General features: G+C 51.7%; 7 protein-coding genes across 7 annotated transcripts; 3 read left to right on the top strand and 4 right to left on the bottom strand.

Annotated features, from left to right (window-relative positions):
* Nucleotides 1–3,204: 3,204 nt before the first annotated feature.
* LAESUDRAFT_731223 (eukaryotic translation initiation factor 6) lies at nucleotides 3,205–4,439 on the bottom strand. Its single transcript, XM_040909998.1, has 5 exons — nucleotides 4,321–4,439; nucleotides 4,083–4,265; nucleotides 3,681–4,033; nucleotides 3,494–3,614; nucleotides 3,205–3,433 (listed from the first exon to the last, which is right to left on the bottom strand). Exons 1-5 carry the CDS (start codon nucleotides 4,328–4,330, stop codon nucleotides 3,363–3,365), a joined length of 738 nt encoding a protein of 245 aa, XP_040759117.1. The 5' UTR covers nucleotides 4,331–4,439; the 3' UTR covers nucleotides 3,205–3,362.
* A 101-nt stretch (nucleotides 4,440–4,540) lies between these two features.
* Nucleotides 4,541–7,311, top strand: LAESUDRAFT_752658 (DUF185-domain-containing protein). The gene is made up of 7 exons (XM_040911738.1): nucleotides 4,541–4,864; nucleotides 5,260–5,406; nucleotides 5,496–5,606; nucleotides 5,667–5,894; nucleotides 5,962–6,360; nucleotides 6,454–6,559; nucleotides 6,627–7,311. The coding sequence occupies exons 1-7, from the start codon at nucleotides 4,658–4,660 to the stop codon at nucleotides 6,887–6,889; spliced, it is 1,461 nt and encodes a 486-aa protein (XP_040759116.1). The 5' UTR covers nucleotides 4,541–4,657; the 3' UTR covers nucleotides 6,890–7,311.
* Nucleotides 7,187–7,821, bottom strand: LAESUDRAFT_634722 (uncharacterized protein; the record flags this gene model as incomplete). Its single annotated transcript, XM_040903442.1, has 3 exons — nucleotides 7,187–7,468; nucleotides 7,541–7,670; nucleotides 7,733–7,821. Coding segments are annotated over 3 exons (501 nt in total), but the record flags the coding sequence as incomplete, so codon positions are not given.
* Nucleotides 7,822–9,187: 1,366 nt separating this feature from the next.
* Nucleotides 9,188–10,794, bottom strand: LAESUDRAFT_731217 (DnaJ-domain-containing protein). The gene is made up of 4 exons (XM_040909997.1): nucleotides 10,623–10,794; nucleotides 10,505–10,567; nucleotides 10,195–10,439; nucleotides 9,188–10,137 (listed from the first exon to the last, which is right to left on the bottom strand). Exons 1-4 carry the CDS (start codon nucleotides 10,701–10,703, stop codon nucleotides 9,366–9,368), a joined length of 1,161 nt encoding a protein of 386 aa, XP_040759114.1. The 5' UTR covers nucleotides 10,704–10,794; the 3' UTR covers nucleotides 9,188–9,365.
* A 139-nt stretch (nucleotides 10,795–10,933) lies between these two features.
* LAESUDRAFT_480536 (uncharacterized protein) lies at nucleotides 10,934–12,444 on the top strand. Its single transcript, XM_040902629.1, has 7 exons — nucleotides 10,934–11,377; nucleotides 11,437–11,564; nucleotides 11,623–11,689; nucleotides 11,748–11,819; nucleotides 11,882–11,891; nucleotides 11,947–12,181; nucleotides 12,257–12,444. The coding sequence occupies exons 1-6, from the start codon at nucleotides 11,035–11,037 to the stop codon at nucleotides 12,005–12,007; spliced, it is 681 nt and encodes a 226-aa protein (XP_040759113.1). The 5' UTR covers nucleotides 10,934–11,034; the 3' UTR covers nucleotides 12,008–12,181; nucleotides 12,257–12,444.
* Nucleotides 12,445–15,920: 3,476 nt separating this feature from the next.
* On the bottom strand, nucleotides 15,921–16,699 carry LAESUDRAFT_707458 (uncharacterized protein). The gene is made up of 3 exons (XM_040906660.1): nucleotides 16,375–16,699; nucleotides 16,207–16,310; nucleotides 15,921–16,148 (listed from the first exon to the last, which is right to left on the bottom strand). The coding sequence occupies exons 1-3, from the start codon at nucleotides 16,621–16,623 to the stop codon at nucleotides 16,052–16,054; spliced, it is 450 nt and encodes a 149-aa protein (XP_040759112.1). The 5' UTR covers nucleotides 16,624–16,699; the 3' UTR covers nucleotides 15,921–16,051.
* Nucleotides 16,700–17,021: 322 nt separating this feature from the next.
* On the top strand, nucleotides 17,022–17,407 carry LAESUDRAFT_731210 (uncharacterized protein). The gene has a single exon (XM_040909996.1). The coding sequence runs from the start codon at nucleotides 17,115–17,117 to the stop codon at nucleotides 17,283–17,285; it is 171 nt and encodes a 56-aa protein (XP_040759111.1). The 5' UTR covers nucleotides 17,022–17,114; the 3' UTR covers nucleotides 17,286–17,407.
* Nucleotides 17,408–17,747: the final 340 nt, after the last annotated feature.

Here is a 17,747-nt window from a genome sequence, read left to right as displayed (position 1 = left end):
TTATGCGGTTTGCAGTGCATTCACGGGAACTAGAGAACTGTGGACGCTCACACACCTTGCTTGTGAGCAAACTTCTCGAGAATATGACGAGGAGATTTTACAAGATAGCCTTATCTTCCCCCAAAGAGTTAGCAGCACTCACGACTGCTCGGTTCATCCTGCTATGGGTTTGAATGTGTAGTTCGATAAGTTCATACTTGCAGAAGCCTCGTCGATGATGATTACTTTCCGCCAGGCGATATAATGTCAGGATTCCCGTTACGAAGAAGCTGCCTTGTCATTCACATAACCGAAATCCATAGCTTTGCTATCATTGCCAAGCCCTATCCCCCATGGGAAGACAGTTTGCAATCTCCAAATCCCGGTTTTGTGCTCATTCGCAGTTCCCAAAGTCCGTGGCCGAACTCAAAGGCGCTTGGCGTTGTGATTGTTCCAGGTAAGTATATCTTACTTGCCGCATTTACGCATGTCTACGAAGCTTATCTAAAATGGCAGGTCAGCGCGACAAGTTTGACTCCGTCGCAACCGCCGTGAAGGCGTATATAATATCTGAGTGAACACGGATGGCTTCACGGTATGTAAAGAGAAACAAATCTGGTGCGGCATCGAGATCCATGATCTCGCAGAGCAGCTGGCGTGAAGCCCTGCGAATAGAATAACCTCAAATTTGTGTCGAAATATGCCGAGATTGTCCTTGAACAAAATCTGATGGAGCGCTGACTATTGATATTATAGGTAGCAATTCATAACCCAATCCATGAGCGCGAACACTACGACGGAAACGGCGATGGAGGGCTTCCTTCAGTCCTAATCCTTATTATCAGTGACTTAACCATGTCTTGCTGTCTCCTACTTGGACATGTCAATAATGTGGTATGGGTTGTTTGCCAGAGTTGATTTCTGGACGCTGATCTGATGACAACAGTGGGTGGTATTCAGATCAGTGAGACTCAGAAGCAGTGATAGCTGCATCCTTGTCGCTCATGTAAGGACGATATGTGTTCCAATGATTGCCCTTTCAGACCCCGGTCTCTGCCAGAGACACACGTTTGCTATTCAAAGCGCGACTCTGGTCAAGCTTCGCAAATCCAGCGAGTGGGTCGGATACGAGTACCGAAGACTACGTTCGAGACTGGCAAGAAAGCCGAGGTGATCTACGTATCGCATGATGAGTTTTTCAAAATTTCGGACACGCTGATTACCCCGTTGCAGATGATTTTGGTGACCTGATCGCTCGGAAGGAGAATATTCAGGCCAGTTGGCATCTTCATGACGACATAACCCAGAGAGATCAGTGCTGTGCCCAAAGGATGACTATAAGGGTCACTTTCCGGAATCGTGATTTAAGGAGCAGGATTACGCCCGGGATGAAGAAAAACGGCCGAATCGCGTTATGAAGAGCTTTGAGAACGGGAAGAGCGTCCTGCCAATTTGTAGCGTATCAACCGTCTGCGATTTGGACCTGCGCTAAAAATGTCGCATCGCTTACACGGACGTCTGTGTCTAGATGTTTGTGTTGAAATCAAAAGCGACTGGCCCGAAGCGCTGTTGGCTACAAGGAAACAGTAAACTACGAAGGAGTGTAAGAGTCAAATACGGTGGCGATGGAGACCGGTTGATCATCCACGTTATTGAATGGCTACTGCGACTGTGCCACAATTTTTATTCCTGAATCCTCGTCGCTAACTGCACGGCGCATAGGATATCCAATCACCTACACCTGATCTGTATCATTCAAAATGCTGAGCATCCAGTAGCTGTGGTGCAGCGTGTGTACGCAATTAGAAATATAATTATAGATCGAAACAGTGAGGATTTACCGGTTACTAGTATTATATCGATTGAGACTGGTTGTATCTCGATTCGTTTAGACTAAGAATTTGCTGACCAGCAGGGATGCCGTGACTCTGCACAGCGAGTGATTGGCATGGGCAACGTATCCACTGTTTCTACCATGGTGTCGTTCGATGCACACGGATTACGATGTATGAAACGTTACGCGTTTATTGATGGAGTTCACAATGAAGTATTCCGTCGTCGGCGCGTCACCTCGGTCGGCGAAAACACGGTCACGTGGTGCACATGTAGTGGGGGCGCCTATTCGCGCGTCTTACATAAATTGTAGTGTGCGCCGAACGTAGCTTTCGCGGCGAATTCAAGCATTCGAAGCGGTTCATACTCTTCATCTTTCAAAAAAGAGATACTGAAGCAACATAACAAATAAATTGTATCTGCCGTTGAGTGGAGTAGGGACATTTTCTGTTGCGGAGGCGAGCAGCTGTTTGCATTTCTGTGACAGTTCCTGGTCGCTTCGTTTTCGGGGAGGAACGCCCTCCTGACCACAGCAGGAACGCGTAGATCCGACATGCATCCTGACACTTCCGGCGCTTGGTGAAAAATGTGCATTGTCTGATAGGCCACCAGAGAGGGTACTTCCAGTGCACCAGGTTCTCCGTCCTCGCAATGGCATGGAGAACTGAGAAGCAATGGTATGTATAGTCCTTCTGAGTCCGAGGCTATTCCAATTCAGGGTCTCATCCGAAATACCTCCTCACAGCATGCGCGTCTGAAGCCCATTGCTGACTGCCTTTTGATTCAAGCTAGAAGGCCACGGAGAGCTAGAAAGAAGGCGATCAAGTCGATGACATATCATAGAAGCTCATCTCACCTACAACTAAGCCTTTCGTGCATCGTTTTGCCCTCGCGGGATGTCTGAAATTCCTCAGCCCTCAACCAGAAGCACCCCTTTCAGAGCCCGCACCAGTGAAATCAAATTCGGAAAAATTTCAACATCAATGGGAAGGAAGACGACGATCCTCCATGAAGGGTGGCAACTGGAGCTTTACTTCAGGGACGGAGGGACTCAATTTATACCGTCACCTACTAGAAGGCCTCAGCAAGCCACGTCCCCGGACCTTGTATAGAGTACAACAAGGCGCCTGGCGCAACGTTCGCGCTAACTGCGGAACTCGCCGTCGGAGTGTTCCCAGTAGAACGGTCATCTTGTATGCCTGTTGTGGCGTACGGGCCACCTTCCATCCGCTTTCCCTGTCACGATAACCTGAACCATTGATCGAGTCATCTTCGCTGAAACTGGCTCCCTCGGAGAGGCATACTACCTTGCCCGCGTATGTTGACGCTCTGCAAAGCAAATTAGAGCTGAAACGAGGCGAAGTTGCGGGCCGGTTTTGCCGGCAATAAGTGAGAACCGATTCGAATATTGCCTGTGATCAAAGTCTACAATGACAACGTACGGATACACTGATGATAACTGCTTGCAAGATAACCAATCAACCAGATGCGAGAGCTTGGTATGATACGGGGCCCGCAAATTGCTTTCACTTTCGATGACATGCATACTGTCATGCCCAGGTGTCGATGAGCGAGTCGCGCATCTCCCCAATGACTGCGGCTGACGTGTGTCCTTGTAGCTCTACAACGAGCCAATCAGGGTGAGGAAGGTCACGGAAGAAGATAAGGGACTAGCACGCACTAAACGCAGCCTCAATGACGCTGATTTCCGTCGCCGTTGTGTCAAGGCCGGTGAATGCACACCAATCATTGACGATAAGGCCAGCGCCAATGACGTCCGACCCACGGTTGACGGTACCCGCCTATTTCGAAAAGAAAAACATCTCAACGCGCCGTGAGCATGTCTTGAGCGAGAAGGAATAACGCACCACTAACGGCACCTGCAACAAACTGCTCAGTTCATCCTGATCCTGCACGCTCGTCTTCGGGTGGACGAGGCCGCCCTGATTTGTAATCGCACAGTAGCTCCCGACGAGGACATTGTCCGCGATCGTCTGGCGGAAGACTTCGACCTTGAGCACATCCGCGATGATCTCCTCGGTCTCGCGATCAATGTCTGGATGGACAAGGGCGACATGGTCATTGCAGGCGATGACATTCCCGAGGGCTGATAGCCGCTCCTCGACACGCTGGATCGCGATCGCGTCTGGGAGCGAGTTGCGCAGGTGTTGGAGCTCCTGATCCGTCGTGGTTGAAGGAACGAGCAAGCCGTGGCGATTGCCTTGGGAACGTTAGACTATGCATACGTATTGAAGAAAAATGGTACGTACCTGCAGTCAGCCGCCCTACGATCCGTGTGCCGCCAATGGTGGTGTGCACGATTGGGATGACATCGCCAAGCTCGCTCTCGAAGGCCGAGTAAAAGTTTGTGCTGCCTTGGACTGCACATAGACAATAGCTGTTCGTAAGCTTGGAAAACACCCCGATCTCACTGCTGCCTTCGAACTGAATGCCTGAACGCCATGATAAGTTTCAAAGCTCGAGATGTGTTCTGCAAAATGACCGCACGAGTAGCCATCTTTGTGAGAGGGTTTGATGAAGTTTGGGATTCCTTCCTAGTATTTCTGAGTATGTAAAACTGTGGCGATGGGAACGAATGGCTATCGCAGAGCTCTTGGATGAAGGTATAAAAGTCGAGGAGTACGCTCCCAGCTCGATGAAGTCAGTTGGCTGTTCGCGATCACGGTACCGCAAAATGGCGCGCGCGCCGCGCTCGGCGACACTTTGACTCGTCTCTCACTGTCTCCTGGCTGCTACATATTCATTCGAGTCACAGAGAGTCCTGGAACAACACACGCACTCGTTGTTGCCGGCATCTGTGGTTGGAAGAGTCAATCGCTTCAGCATGCACAGGCTCGTACCGTCAGGACACGGGCTGTTTTCTCGGTTCCGATGCTTGCCTGCCCACTCGTGGGCTGCTAAGTTCCAATTTAGCTCTCTGTGCGCAAGCAGGGAGTTTAGGACGATAACCGGCAGAATCTCACACCGAGCATATGCCACCACCGACCTCTATTTGACAAAAGTCGAGAAGATTATCCTTGACACTATCAAGGTGGGTTTCCTCTCATCGTTTGGGAGGGCTGTGTGCAATTTGACAATTCATGGTACTCGCGATCTGTCGGAGTGAGCGTCCATCCATGTGAAATTGAGGTTAGGCGCAAACTGCGGATGCAGGGTCGTTTGGAAGTGCTCGTCCTTCGACGCGTCTCGGGTTCTGCGAGGAAATTTGGTATCAGACTCGCTTCTGAACGTTAAGTATGGACATCGTCATTGAGTGATGTTTTACGTATGGTTCGAAGTCTATGCTCCGAGTCCTTGTGTTTCAAAGAATGATTTGTTTACATTGATATCTCAAGCAGGCGCTTCGAGCTGAGCTGCTGTTCAATGAATTGAACTTCATATCCGTCTTTTAATCCCCCTTTCGGTCGTCATTGACCTTTGTACCAGGCTACCGGTCCCATTTCCTACTCCACCTACATGCAACTTTGTCTTTCGCACCCTACGGAGGGTTACTACATGAACCCATCCAATCCCGTCTTTGGTGCACATGGAGACTTCGTCACCAGCCCAGAAATTAGTCAGGTGTTCGGCGAGGTGCGTATCCCCCGTCTGTACGATGAACTGATTGGGCAAAGAAGATGACAAACTCACAGTGTTGCCTGTCGCATTATTGGCTGCTGTAGCTCGTTGGAATTTGGCTGTTCATGCAATGGCAGCTTGCTGGGAACGCACGCAAGATCCGCTTAATTGAGCTCGGACCCGGGCGAGGGACGTTAATGGACGATATTCTCCGCGTAAGTGATGCAATAGCCATATTCTTTTCGCTCACAAATCAATGCGCCCTTCCACGATAGGTATTCACGCAATTGCCTGCAGGCCGAGATGCCGTCCAAGAGATACACCTCATCGAAACGAGCCCTCCAATGCGCCTCAGACAGGAGCAGAAGCTTGCATCTCACGAAAAGCCGGGCAGAACGCTTGCCTGGCACGGTTCTATTGAAGATGTCAAGCATGACCCGAGAGTGTTTACGCTGCTTGTAGCACACGAGTTCTTTGATGCTCTACCATTCCATATCATCCGAGTACGTACGGCTCTCCAGTGCATTCTTCCAAGGCCGATGTTTTAACATGTCGGTACTCATTCGACAGAAAACACAACAGGGATGGCAAGAGGTCCTCATCGCGTCGACTTCCACCGCGAGCCAAACATCTGACTCTTCAGCACCTAATGACGTTCCACGAACCGCGGCCTGCTCTCCTACCACATCTCCGTCGTCCAACACCTCTCCTCTTCCCCGACTCCATCCAGTACTATCTCCCGCTCCCACCGCATCCTCCACACTCCTCGGTCTATCCTCAAAACGATTCGAACATCTTCCGGTGGGCAGCCAAATCGAGGTATCCCCGACAGCATTCAAGATCGCTCGTGCGGTCGGCGAGCTCGTGCACCAGCCAAAGAACGAAGAGACCTTTAGAAGCTCACAATCTGCAGGGAGCGCACTCATTATCGATTACGGTGATGAAAAGGTCTTTGGAGACTCTTTCCGGGTGAGCATCTGGTGTTTGCCATAGTAGCCATAGTAAAGCTTCATTTGCACGCAAGCCGAACTGATGAAGTGACCTACTTCCTTTTGTTTGCAGGCGTTCAAAGGTCACAAACAAGTCGATGTATTCCATCACCCGGGGGAGTGCGATATGACCGTCAATGTCGACTTTGCGTATATCAAAGAGGCAGTCGAAGGGATAGGCACGTCTGCGCTCTTAGTTGCTTATCCTTACCTAAACCTTCCGGGCCGACTCACGTTGCCTTTCAGCACTTCCCCTAGGACCGATCTCGCAAGCCATGTTCCTTACTCGCATGGGCCTCTCCGCGCGCATCGAGAAGCTGATGCAGAATAGTCCATCCGCAGGACGCAAGGAAGCCATAGCGGAAGCGGCAAGGCGATTGGTGGATACGAGTGGGATGGGCAGTCAATACCAATTCTTGGGGCTGACAGGGCTGCGGGAGGGATTGGCGGAGGAGGAGAGGTGGCCATTCGTGGAACTCGAAACTGCATTGCATGAGAAACGTTCGTGAAGAGTGGTATAGTCGAGTGTGTACTTCGGAAACTGTGCGTTACAATGAGAACGCGTGCGGATCATAGAAAGCTTGCTAACGATAGCATGAAGCGTGGTTTGCATCCGATGGCAAGCGTGACCTTGAGTGCTTCCTGCGGCGTTTATGGTTCTTCTCCGCGTTATCTAAGTCACGTATCTGACGCGAGCTGTCTGACTCCTCATCCCTCCGCTTGCGCGAGGACTTAACATCAGCGCCATCTGCCAAGACGCTGACTTGCCGGGGCTTCTCCTCATCGCGCTTGTCCTGTACGAGCCCTTTCTCCCGCTCCTGGTCGCTCCTTTTCACTCGTTCCCTTTCCTTCTCTTTCGTCCGCTTCCACATCAGCTTCTGCAGGCACTTATCGCACAGCACGACCTTGACAAGCGCGAACTTGCTCTCGCCACCCTCGACATATGAAAATGGAAGCTCGACAGTCTTCAGTGACGGCTTGTCTTCGTCGATGACATGCTGTTGGTGCAGGGGGCACCGCGTATTGCCACAGGTGGTCTCACCAGCACCAGAGATGACTTCGGATTCTGTGCGCCATCGAAGGGCGAACTGAGGATAGGGGACCGGAGTTCCAGTCAGCTTCGCACGTCGAGATGATTTAAATGAGGATACATTGCTCACGTTGCCCGACTTGTAGTGTTTCAGATCGCAAACCGCGTACTCACGGTACAGGTTCGAATAGTACTTCTTCGCAAGCTTCTCGTTCCATGGGAGATTATGCACATCCTCTTCTTCCTCTTCCCTAAGAAACCTTGTGCGCAGATAAAAGGAAGCTGAGCCTCCATTAACGTGTGCGAAGAGATATGTGCTCACTTGTGTGATGCCTTTAGGATGTCAAACTCCGTTATCATGCTTGGCTGGGAGACTGCCTTGGATGAGCTTCCGTATTGATATGGAGACATCGAGTGCGGAGGCAGCTAGGAGGGGCGCATACACGCGCCAAATATGTTGCCAGGTGAGATGCAGAAAATGTCTCCGTTCGAGCTGTAGGCCAGACTCATGTGGTCAAGCTGTGGCTGCAACTGATGAGGTGCGTGACGTGACTGTCACAATCAGTCTGCGCCGATCAACAATATGGTTTTTGATCGTGTCAGGATACGCGCGCCTTGGCCACCTTCTTGTCGCTCGCAACGCCACTCGGTACTACAGAATAACTGCGGAAGAGTCAGGAACTTATTGACGCTGTTCATGCAATTTCTCCGCTGTCAACAGTGGCATTCAACCGAAGCTTTTCCTCACGCATAGTTTTGCGGAATGGCTCCGCCGATATCTTACGCATACGCAAACTCTGTCTCGCAGCGGCCTTCTGATTGCTGAAGCCGGCCCTGCGTAATGTTGCTGAGAGAATATTGTATGTGTCTCGTTGGATTATATCGTACGTAACGACTTGCCCGGCTCTCCGACGTTTACATTCGGTTCAAGCATCCCTTAGCGACCTAATATTCAGCATCACCGGGTGACTCGGCATTTATTTTGCTCCCTATGCCGCCCAATGTATCCAAATACAGTCTCCAAGGTCTTTCGCCTTGTGCGAAGCGCGGCTTGCCTCCCCACGACTACACACGGCCGGCTCTGGCGACGCGAAGGTGATTCGTGAAGGCGGTCTCCTTCTGGCATGCGCCAACGGTCTTCATGTGGCTCATTGATATTCTCAGGAACAAGGGTCACTAACAAATTTGCTCAAGCCGATTGTAAGCGGCTAGCCTCACCCTGTCGTTGCGTGTGATATTAAAAGACTCGCTCGCTTCGTCTCCTGTGAGTAAATCAGTACGCTTTCACGTTAGCATCCCTCACCTGGCAGAGCAGGCTGATGTGTATATGACGACGTGTAGAATCGGCCGGCCAGCCGCTGAGACGGATCGTTGACGACACTTCGATGCATTACTACCATCGCAGTGGACTCCATATCGTGCGACGGAGCGGTTCCCATCTCCGTGTTTTCTCTTCTCAGCCGGCAGCTTCGCGCAGCTGATCATGCGGCGGTTTGACGGCCCACATCCGAATAGGGGCAGCTGCGTGTTCCGGCGATGCTCTCTCCACGGCTCAGCGTTTTGGAGCCATGGCTTCCATTGGCATGCACTCGCGGCCCGCTGTCTCGCTGCAGTGCCGCCTGTGAAAAATCCAAAGAAGGCTTTCTCTGCAACTCTCTTTCGGGAACTGTTATCCATCTCTGTGCCCCATGAACAGATAGCCAGCGTCTCGCCAGTCAGCCAGCTCCTTGGCGCACAAGCGAAATCACCGAGCAGATATCTCTCAGGCAAAGGGTCCAATATCGTCGCATTGATACGCTGCTCGCATCATGGATTGTCTTAACGATTCATAACCGTAATTTTTGAGAGACAAGGGAAAGCGTGCAAAAGGATACGGGAATTGCGTCTACACTAATACAATCAGTAAATGTAGAAATACATCGCGATGCGTCCCGTCATGTCCATGCCGCGAAGGCTTATGCCAAAATCTTACGGATACCCTCCTTCTGTGCCGGCGTTAGCCGGTCAGGGAAGACGATATTCCACTTCACGATCAGGTCTCCCTTCCTCCTCACCGCACCCTCCTTCCTAATCGGCATGCCTTCGCCTGGCACGACTATTTGTGCGCCCGGCTTTATGACACCTCCTGGAAGTGACACCTGTAGCTTCCGCCCATCGAGCGCTTCCACGATGCGCTTGCCGCCATCGCCTGCGAGTGCGTCGACGAGCGGTAGAGGGACACTGCACACGAGGTCGTTGCCCTCGCGCACGAAGCGGTCGTGTGGCTTCTCTTCTACAACGAACACGAGGTCCTGCGCTTCGCCGGACGGTTGCTCGTTGCCTGCCCGGGGGAAGCGTACCTTCGTGCCGCTCTTCCACCCCGGCTGAACATGGATTTCAAGCACCTTGTGCTCTGTATCGCCATTGAGAAGCTTCCGACCAACCTTCAGGTGCTTCGTTGTACCGGAGTATAAGTCTTCCAGCGAGACTGGTAATGGGCGACTGATCTCGGACGGTCCCGACGGTGCTGGCGATGACGTCCTTCGGGTCCCTGCCCGTCCTGTCGATGGTCGGCTGCCGGGCATTCCTCCTGGCATGCCGGCGAAGTGATAGCCGCCGCCCATATCTTCATCTTCGTCGGCGAACATGCCGCTCGCGCGACTGCGACTGCGACCACCACCTCCGCCACCGCCACCGAACCCGCTCATACCACCCATACCTCCCATGCCACCAAAACCGAAGAACTGCCTGTGAAGGAAGAGTAAGCACGGAAGCATGTCGGAATACGGCATGAGACAAACTTACTCAAAGATTTTCTGTGGATCTGTTGGCGAGAAGCCGCCACGGCCGAAATTGCCTCCACCTGGACCTGAAGTGAATGTGAAGGCGGTTCCACCTCCGCCAGGGAATCCACCGAAGTTTGAGAATCCGCCTCCTGGACCTCCTGCCCCTTGCGGCGGGGCACCTCCGCCTTTCAAGCCCTCTTCGCCGAACTGATCATAGATTGCTCGCTTCTGCTTGTCGCTCAATACTTCAAAGGCTTCTGATATCTAAGTTTTGGTCAAGAAAGTACGGCAGATGAGCCGACAGACCAGGTAAAAACATTGATGCTCACCTCCTTGAACTTTACGGATGCCTGCTCTGATCCTGAATTACGATCGGGGTGCCATTTCAAGGCCTAATGAAAACCTGTGAGCGTCAGGTTAAGCGAACGAATCGGGAAATGGACATACCATCTTCTTGTACGCCTTCTTGATCTCTTCATCGCTGGCGTCCTTTTCCACTCCGAGAAGCTGATAGTAGTCCGTACCCATCGTGTGTCAGCGTTTGCGATAGGGAGTGAAAAACGCGGTATTTGGGTGTAGCAATGCTGTCGATGTCGGGGAGTGTTTGGAGTTAAGTACGAGGACGCTGAAGGCGGGCTGGAACCCGCCACGGTCATAACGTCGTTACCAGAACATACCAGAACGTCCGGGTTACTCTCAGCCACCGTGACGTCGCCATTTTCGCTGTGTAGGCTCACTCCTAGCTCCGAGAACTTCGAGCTCCGCTGCTCCGCTTCATCTCGTTTTGGGAAGTTGTGGACACGGACTGGGTCTGGTTAGGTCCCTCCTTCGACTTTGCTGCTCCAGTTCGCATCACTTTATGGCTTCACCACCAGACGCAACGCTAAGACAGAGTGAAGACAACGAACATGACGATGATGGAGGGAACTCTCTGTTGAGGCGATCGTGGCATGCGATGTCCGAGATTCTCTCTCCATTCTCGCCGTCTGCATTGGCTTCGCTCCCGAAGAGAACATTCCGCCGTCGCCCCAGATACACCCGCACCGACAATGTTCCTGAGGCGGAGCGCGACGAGCACGGCCAAATGCCGACGGTGCGGGACTACCATGCAATCAACAGCGTGCCGCCACAGGTACGGGTTCCAAAGAAGATTGCGACGCCCATCAAGGTGGAAGGCAAAGTATGGTTTGCGAATGAACGGAGTTAGTGGAGGCGGTCTAATGCAAGCTTACCGAGGAACTACTTATGGTATACGTTTCAGCTTGGATTTCCTATCTGAACATCGCCGTACTGGTCGGAACGCTGGCCATGGCATTGTTTAACGCCTCAAAGGATCAGATCGCGCGCAACTTTGCATATGCATATGCGGCGATTAGCGTCGGCATCTTGGTATGCTTTTGTATACTCTATCGTCGTGCTAAAGCTCACACTTTGTCCCTTTATCAAGGTCTATGGCTACGTCGTATACCAGCACAGAATCACGATGATTCAGAAGCGTGATCCGGGGCCTTTCGGTCTGTTGCCGATACGTCTAAAAGAAGCGCTATATTTACTCGTTGTGTCTTCCTATAGACCAGATAGTCGGCCCCGTTGTCATCAGCGCTTTCCTCTTCGCCGCGATTCTTGCCAATTTTATCATACGAGGTAACGTGTTACACTTGGAATGTCCCGTTAATGTTCTAATCGTCGGATCGTCTCACTGGCAGTGCGCGAACTGTGAGAAAGCTTTCATTCCAGTATTGATAGGCTTCAAACTAACTCGGTAACACAGGCAACGGAAAGAAACCCCGATCCCCGGATTATTTTTTCTGAATCCGCGCCAGGCAGGGTAATGTTTCGAGGATGCTCTCACAGCGCACGAGGCTCTGTGGTTTCACCACCTGATTCGCACTGTCTGGCAGTTTATACCATTCCTCGCTATGTATCACTAGCACTCTGCGACGTCTATGGTATCCGTACCTGCTGCAACTGCCACCGTGATCTACTGAGACACATGAAACGCTTCGGTGGGTGCACGTTTCTCAGGCTCCGTCCGCAAGCAATTCACGCCGTGGGCTTGGGACTTCGATGATTCTTCGAAGGTTTCACACGATGGTCGCTTTAGGACGTTGAGTGTCGCTTTCATTCCGTGGGCCAGGCGCGGGAACGGTAATTAGATGTCTTCAACTGAATTCCAGTCAAGCAGTCATCCTATCACGTAGGTCTAGCTGACAATCCGCGCATTTGCGGATGGTTTGAGTGAACCTCGGCGACTGTGATTGGGTTTCGATTGACGCACTTAACACCTACCATCTCGTTCCAGGTGTTTGCGATTGATGACCCTTCCTCCGTCCATTGCTGCCGTCTCGGAATCCTGGACGCGCGCTGCCAGCCAGGCATATTTCAAAACATCTTGACCGTCTAAACTCTACCGTGGAGGTTGATGTTGTCCTGCAGGCTATCTAAAATTGTGGTACGTTCATATTTCATGCATCCGATCAGGCGCAAGAGTGTCTAACCATGCTTTGCGCAGCCTCAAGCGAATGATTGTCCATTGGATGCTTGCTTTCGTGCGAATTTACTTCCAGACCGCTCGGATACAGTGTCCCGTTGCGTACTCCATCTCCATTCGAACGCGAGGAATAATTTCAAAGAGGTGCCGGCGAAATAAGATTGCTGGGTTCATGTCTTAACGGCAGAGGCGCTCAAGTATGCCTGACTGTCGTGAGATGATGGACGATTGCTTTGGTGGCAGTCGAACCCTTCTTTCTGATGCACACAACACCGCATGCCGCACATGCACAGTCTGTGCGACGTCCGCACCAGTGCAAATAGTGGCATGTCGGCGGATTGAACTATTAGATGGGGTACAGAAGCGTCCATCGGATGATTGCCCTGCCATACTGGATCGTCCCAGGTGGCAACATCCACGCGTGTTGGTTCGGCTAACAGACATCTTACCACAGGGCCTGTCATCAAGACGGGTCTCTCCCATACTACGGCTAGCGGCCTCGCACGTTTCGACGCCCATGCCCGCTTGATGGGAGTAGCGGGATGACCGTGCCATCGAGCGGCCACGGGCCGTCTCTATCCGTCGTGATCATGTGTCTACGCGCGCAGCGTCAATGTGCGTTCGTACGTTTACAGTCACTAGATGTTTTGGCGCTTACCACCGGGGCTAGACTTTCTCTCTAGTGCAATTTGGAATGGAGTGTATGGCGTAATTGTCCAGCCCACTGCCTGGTGGTGGTAAGCTCAAGGTTTTGATTGTGGACAACGAAGGTTGCAAATTGAAGGTGCTGATTGAAATGCACATTAGGCTTCCTTCATTATAGTTTATCGGAGACTTGGATCCCCGCAGATCTTCTTCCACAGGAACCGCGAGAGTTCAGATGCAACACAACGGGTGAACCTTACGCGCGCTCTTCCATGCATAACTAGACGGGATGGAGGTTATTTTTCAGGGAAAGTTCCGACGGTGAAATGCGCATCTAGGGTCTATTCTGGAAAAAGCAACCTTTTGCAGTTCAATCATTCTGTCTCTGGACATTAAGCGCTTAAATCAAGTAAGTGTTGTTATTCGTCATACAAACCTGATTGCCTTCGTGAAGATTTGTAGACTGTGCTCTACTTGAGCTTCCAAAGAGAAATGCGAGCCTGATTAATATGGAGCTCTCGTCATGCGGAACGTGCATTCTAGGCCCATATTCTTACCATTGGCATGGGCATCGTTGACTCACATGTTGGGAACTTAGTTCAGGCCCGAGCACTTGGATATACCAATGGTTTGAATCGGTGTACAGAGTTGCATTGCGCCCTGCAATACTGGGCAAAAAGGATGACCTCTAGATGACCGATCTACTGCCACATTCATGACCGATTATCTGGCTAGTAAAATTGGCGAAGTCCCTGGAGAGCAGGTCAATTGTCACCGTTATCTGTTCCCATACTCATGCCTATGTTTCTGGTCCCCTGAGGACTTTCTGTTCAGACGCGAGCCGGGATGTGGTAAACCTCAAGACCACGCTACCCGAGTCTGAAGATGCGAGACGCGCCGCGCCCTGAGGGCGTCAGGTCCCCCATAATAGCCTGTGAGCCACATCATCTCGCTTGAGTCAGCATGCTGACACTGGTCTGACAGGCGTATCGCGCAGTTTGAGCAGCCAGCCTATTCTACCGCGAAGCTCAGAAGGTAACGGATGGGGCACTCGCGGAAGAATACGCGAGATTACGACATAGTCTTGATTCCGCAATCGCGACTTGGAAGATTTTCGGGGATCTCACGGTCTGCTCGAGGGACGGGATACTATTTCACCTTCTCTGATTATCTGCTCACCTGGACACTACCCAGAGCCAAACATATACGGCGGAAAAGTGTCGGTCGTGCAGAATTACTGCTTCAAGTTTGGCAGGATACGTGGTAGTGCTGCCCGAGTGGTAACTGCCGTTGAACGTCAAGCGCACGGGATCTTTGAGATGGGAAGCAGGGTTTGTGTTATGTTAGACTCATGACACTGATGTTCCGTAAGTTCTGGTCGGCGAGACTCCATGCCATGAGACACACGAGCATACGCAGGCGAAGAATTCCGTGTGATGACCGTCAGGTGCTCTAGAACCCGTTATTAGACTCAGTTGGCAGCTCACTTGCACTAACATTTGGTTCGTTGTACCAGCCAGTGGGATATCTCATTCCGTACTGGTTAGCCACCGTTCGAGCGAGGCATCGTAAGCCTGTGAACGCAAAATTATGTCCAGCATGTTTCAGAAAAAGCCCTGCCGCGCCAGCCATGTCTGACTTGGCGTGAACATCTGCAATGCTGATTGTTTGACTCGACTATGTACATTCACTGTTCATTATTCATTATTCGTCGGGAAGAGTGGTTTCCGAGAGAGTTTGAGTGACTTCGGAATAATCAGAAGATTTCCGGGGATAGATGGGCGGAAGTATATTTTAGGAAGATTCTTGCTCATCACGGCCCACGGAGTACTGCTCGACAGCTGCTCGCTTCGGCACTGCGCTGCAGGTAGGTATTGTCGGGCATGGAGTGGACCGTTCGGGCACAAGGGATGAGAGAGCTGGCCGAGGGTCTGAGCTGCTATGCCTTTCTGTATGATTTGTTTGACCACGTATGGGGCAGGTGGGTGCTCGAGATTCGGGCTCCCCGATCAGCAGGGAAATTGCCGTGGTTGGCGTTTGCCACGAACACAACCGCTTCCATCACGAGAAGCGCCTCCTTGCTTCTCTCCTCAATGCTTGTGCCTTGCGACGATCTACATCCGCTAGATATGGCTCCTCAATTTTCTTAATTGCAGTCCCTCTGTGTTTCAGAAAACAATGCAACAAGGGACAGTGACATTCTGCTCCTTGATTAGCCGGAACAATATTATCTGTTGCCATGCATCCTCCTCTCACGTTCCGACAAGTATCAACAGTATCATCTCAACCTCCGAGCAATGCCGATACACATGGCATGTGGGTCGTGCGAAGTCCTCGCCCATTCTACGATAACCACGCAGAATTCCTGCTCCTCCCTAGTACACTTTGAAATAACACTCGGCCCTGCCCACATGTGCCGGAGTAACAGCATTGGTAGTGCCTTCCCGCGATCATACGCGAAGAGAAGGCAGACTTTTGGGGTCATCTCGCTCACAAGCCACCCGCGCTCGACGGACCGAGATGAATCGAGAAGCTGCTGCATTCGCTTATCGTCAGTGGAATTAAACGTGTTCCGCTTCTTGGTCTTCGCCTCAACGGGAGGCGTAGGTACGTTAGAGAACGCTGGTGTCCATCTATTGCATTAGAGTACAATGTAGGTGTTCGACGTAGTCATACAGAAATATCGTCTAGGCTGCGATGATGAATAAGTTACGCCCAAATCCCAAAGACCCAGCAGTCACTAGCGAGATGACTTCATAGGAAGGTCCGTCGCCACGAGAGTCAGCTTCACGATTTTCCTACTGTCTACGCTTCTATCTCTCGATTCCGACTCGATGCTGCAAAGAACCCATCTCAGCGATCACACGTCTTCCAGGTGCGGAATGATTGACTTACACGACGTTGATCGACTTATGCCGTTCATAGAGCACGGGAGACGTTCTCCCAGGCAGCATCTTTTGGATATTTCGGATGATGTAGTATCCCCCAAGTGATCCGCTCTGCGAAGAGAATCGAAGTCAGTACTGCGCTGCGCCGACTCGGAGCCAGTTCAACGAGACATACCCGATAGGAATCATCGTGTGGGACCTCCACCGCATTCAGCCACTCAACGGTCAGTCGGAATCCAGAACTCTCCACCATCGCCAGGATGGCGGTTTGTAGGTGGCTTCGTGGCAAGGGTTTTCCATTCAGCGTGAGCTCAATCTTTTGCGAGAATGTGTCATCGAGAGCACGAAGGCAGTCCGCCGCAGACTTTGCCTCGAACACACGCTTTATGTGCTCTTTGGACCATGCATAACATGTAGGGAGCATCGTGAGTGGAGAGGATCTGCACGAAGAGCAAGGTTATATGGCAGAATGTGGGATTCGTGAAGAAACACGGCAGGTTAGTGACTCGTCCCTATGTTTAGACTGCTTATAACCCAGTTCCGCTGTTCTAGTAGATTGCCTTGGACACTCGACCCGTGTGCGCCCATCGTCTGAATACGTGAGCAGCAGAAACTTCTCGTGAGAAGTGATTGAACGTTACCCGTAGGGGAAGAAACGTGGTCAGAATGAGATTCGCGAATCTGCACTCGCTTCGTTCATCCCATCAAATTTTCTTCGACGACAAGAAACTCAATTCCGTCTTCTTGATGATCCACAATCTGGATGCGAAGCAGACGTCAACATGCTGTTCCTACTTGCGGACCTCGCCGTTCAGCGTGGCGTTCCGGTTCCACATTGGGACCCGAATCCGATGCATAAGTGGCAACGATCCATGAGAACGACCTTCTCCGGTCGGGTCTTGGACGTGGACTCGGATGCAGCTCATTCCATTTACCCCCGACGCCGTACACGAATCTCAAGAGGGTGCTCGCGGAGAGATCCAGACCGTGAGCCGCACCCCTAATAAACACGCCATGCATCGGAGGAGGCAAAAATTGGTGAGAGTATGCCCAATAAGAAGGTGCACACGGTCCCCTTCGCTCTAGATCCCAATCTCAGCATTAACGTCACCGCATCGCCGATTATGCTTGCATGCCATATTAGGGACAGCAACAGCAGCACATGCTCTATGTCCGTCGACGGCTGTCTTTCTTTCTTTCCACGGAGCTCGGCAGCGCCGTCCCTAGATGATATGATTCCATGCCAGCATGGCGCTCCGATCATCTTGTCGCCCCTAGGCACGAGTTTTAAGTATACGCCTGTATGAAACCCGATATGTGAGCGAACGTTTGGAGCGTCACTGGCAGTCAAACCCCAGCATCGTGCACGATTAATAGACTCTGAAATGGGCACGCGTACAGATGCAATGATGAGCTACATAGCCGTCCGTCCTCGCGTACCGATCCACGAGTTCGGTTGCCCGAAGCGGCCTGCGGGTGAACACAAGGCACCCTGTGGGCACTGCCGAACTTTCTACATCTCATCCGTGTCAGAATAACTGCGTGGCA

Source organism: Laetiporus sulphureus, assembly GCF_001632365.1.
Source record: "Laetiporus sulphureus 93-53 unplaced genomic scaffold LAESUscaffold_61, whole genome shotgun sequence".
In the NCBI taxonomy this organism is placed as follows: domain Eukaryota; kingdom Fungi; phylum Basidiomycota; class Agaricomycetes; order Polyporales; family Laetiporaceae; genus Laetiporus; species Laetiporus sulphureus.
Note: the sequence above shows the minus strand (reverse complement) of the source record. Positions and strands in the feature narration are given on the sequence as shown.